This window comes from Crocodylus porosus, unplaced genomic scaffold (genome assembly GCF_001723895.1).
Source record: "Crocodylus porosus isolate Cpor-Errol unplaced genomic scaffold, CroPor_comp1, whole genome shotgun sequence".
NCBI classification, from domain to species: domain Eukaryota; kingdom Metazoa; phylum Chordata; order Crocodylia; family Crocodylidae; genus Crocodylus; species Crocodylus porosus.
The window spans coordinates 13,021,574-13,023,601 of NW_017728925.1; the positions used below are offsets into that span (position 1 = coordinate 13,021,574).

General features: G+C 55.5%; 1 protein-coding gene across 1 annotated transcript in view; it reads left to right on the plus strand.

The window, feature by feature from the left end:
• Nucleotides 1-1,679: 1,679 nt before the first annotated feature.
• The window catches only part of GTF3C5 (general transcription factor IIIC subunit 5), a 10,809-nt gene continuing 10,460 nt past the window's right edge, over nt 1,680-2,028 (plus strand). Inside the window, exon 1 of the mRNA XM_019540860.1 lies at nt 1,680-1,833. Coding sequence (XP_019396405.1) covers nt 1,687-1,833 — 147 coding nt within the window. The 5' untranslated portion in view covers nt 1,680-1,686. The remainder of the gene's footprint in view (nt 1,834-2,028) is intronic.

Sequence of the window (2,028 nt, forward strand, 5' to 3'; positions counted from 1 at the left end):
TTCCAATACGTTGACAACTGTTGTGATTGTATTTGGACTCACAAAATAATCAGCCTGTTCCCTAAAGCCCCTAATAAAGGGGGGGGGGCAATTATTTTGGGCGAAGGACTGCTTACTGACCTTTGGCAAGCCATCGAGGGCCACATGACAGGCAGCTAGGGGCAGATAAATATTAATTTTCTAAATTTTTTAGGGGCCCTGAGCGCCAAATAGAATGGCCTGGCAGGCATTTTGCCCACCCCTGCCCTAATAAAAGGGAATTTAAGAGGCTTTGAACTCGCTTTTTAAAGAAATACTTTTCTACCAGTACAGCTTAAAATCTCAATCCCAGGTGGTAAATAAAAAAGTCCCTCTTTGTTATCTGTAGAAAATCTCATGATCAGAAAGCTAATCTACAGATCTGGGGGCACGATTCAACTTCTGAGCACTTAACACTGGCAGTCCTGACTTCCCCCTCTCTTAGCATGCAACGTGAAATGACTGACCACAGCTGCAACAAAAAGGCCAAAACAAAAAAACAACAACCTCCAAATAGTGAAGCAATGCATATATCAGGATGCCAAGGACCTGACATTGCTATTGTGCACATTTCTTTTATGTGTAACTGCAGTTACATGCCAAGAAGTTACTCCTGATTTACCCAGATATAATGCAGCGTTAAACGAAGTCTGCTGATCCTCTGAGCACTAGGGATGTAGTAAAGTATACTGGAAGCGGTGTTTTTATTCTAGATACTGCATCCACCTAACTTTGTTATCCTCCTAACTGACCTTGGTACATGTCAGGGGGAAACCCCCCATCCCCCAGGTTTTCTGGTTCCCACCGTGAAAACAAAGCAGGATCCTAAGGTGGAGCGAGCAGGGCACTGACCTGACTGGATGACTTGGCTCCCGGTCCCTGCTCTCTTTAATGGCCCCATAACTGTGGAAAGATCGCCTCATCTTCCTGCCCAACGCGAGGCCGTGCAGGTTGCTCGGGTCCACCCTGGAAGGTGCCCGTCCTGTGGCCCTGCCAGAGCCACAAAAATCTGTGAAACGTCCGTCCGCAGGACGACACGACGGCTCAGGGCACGAACGCCACGTGCCCCCCGGCAGCTGCAAGCTCCCGCACGCGGGGACAGCAGCGGGAAGTGTCACATGAAGACCCGCAAGGCACATGTGGGACACGCGACAACAGGCAGAGGCCTCCAAGCTGCAGCACAAGAGGAAAGCAGGGACCCGGGAGGCTCAAGAGACGAACGGACGCTGCAGGGGAGTCACACCACCAAGCCCTGGGGGCCGTGGGCCAAGACGGGACGGCTCCCAGCCTGCCCAAGGGATCCAGGACAGAACCTCGAAACAAACTGCCTTAACTTAAACCGGTTCAGTCTGACACTGCATCCGTTTGGGCTGATCTTAAACCAGTTTCGGCCATTTTGAAAGAGGTTTACGTGCACCAAACTTCTGTTGGGTTGCAGATTTGAACCAGTTTTGCATCACTTGTACCGGCTTACAAGCCATTTCTGCAGAGCACCGGGATGGATCCTTCCTTCCTGAGCTTTAACCCCTCAGGTAGGCAATAGCCATGGGGGCAGGAGCTCCCTCCTTCCCCTCCCCCACCCCCGGAACTGTTCTCCCCCGGAACCATGGAGCGGCGCGGCAGCGGCCCGGGGGAAGCGCACTGAGGCGCGGATCGCGGGGCGCGGCCATGGCGGCGCCGCGGGAGCCGGAGCGGGACTCGGCCGTACTGGAACTCCCCCGCACCCCGCGGCTGGTGTGCGTGGAGTACCCGGGACTAGTGCGGGACGTGGAGAAGATGCTGCGCACGCTGGGCGGGGAAGACGGGGTGTCGCGGGTGAGCGGGGCGGGGCCGACGGGTTGCCTGGGAGACGCCTGGGACTGCTCCCTGAAGTCCCGGGGGGGGGGGAGAGAACGGTGTTGGTATCGCCCGGGAAAGGGGCGGGGCTCCCTGGTGGCGGTATTACCCGGGAAGGGGCGGGATTTCCTGCAGGGGGAGTTGAATTGCCTGGGAAAGGGGCGGGGCTTTCTG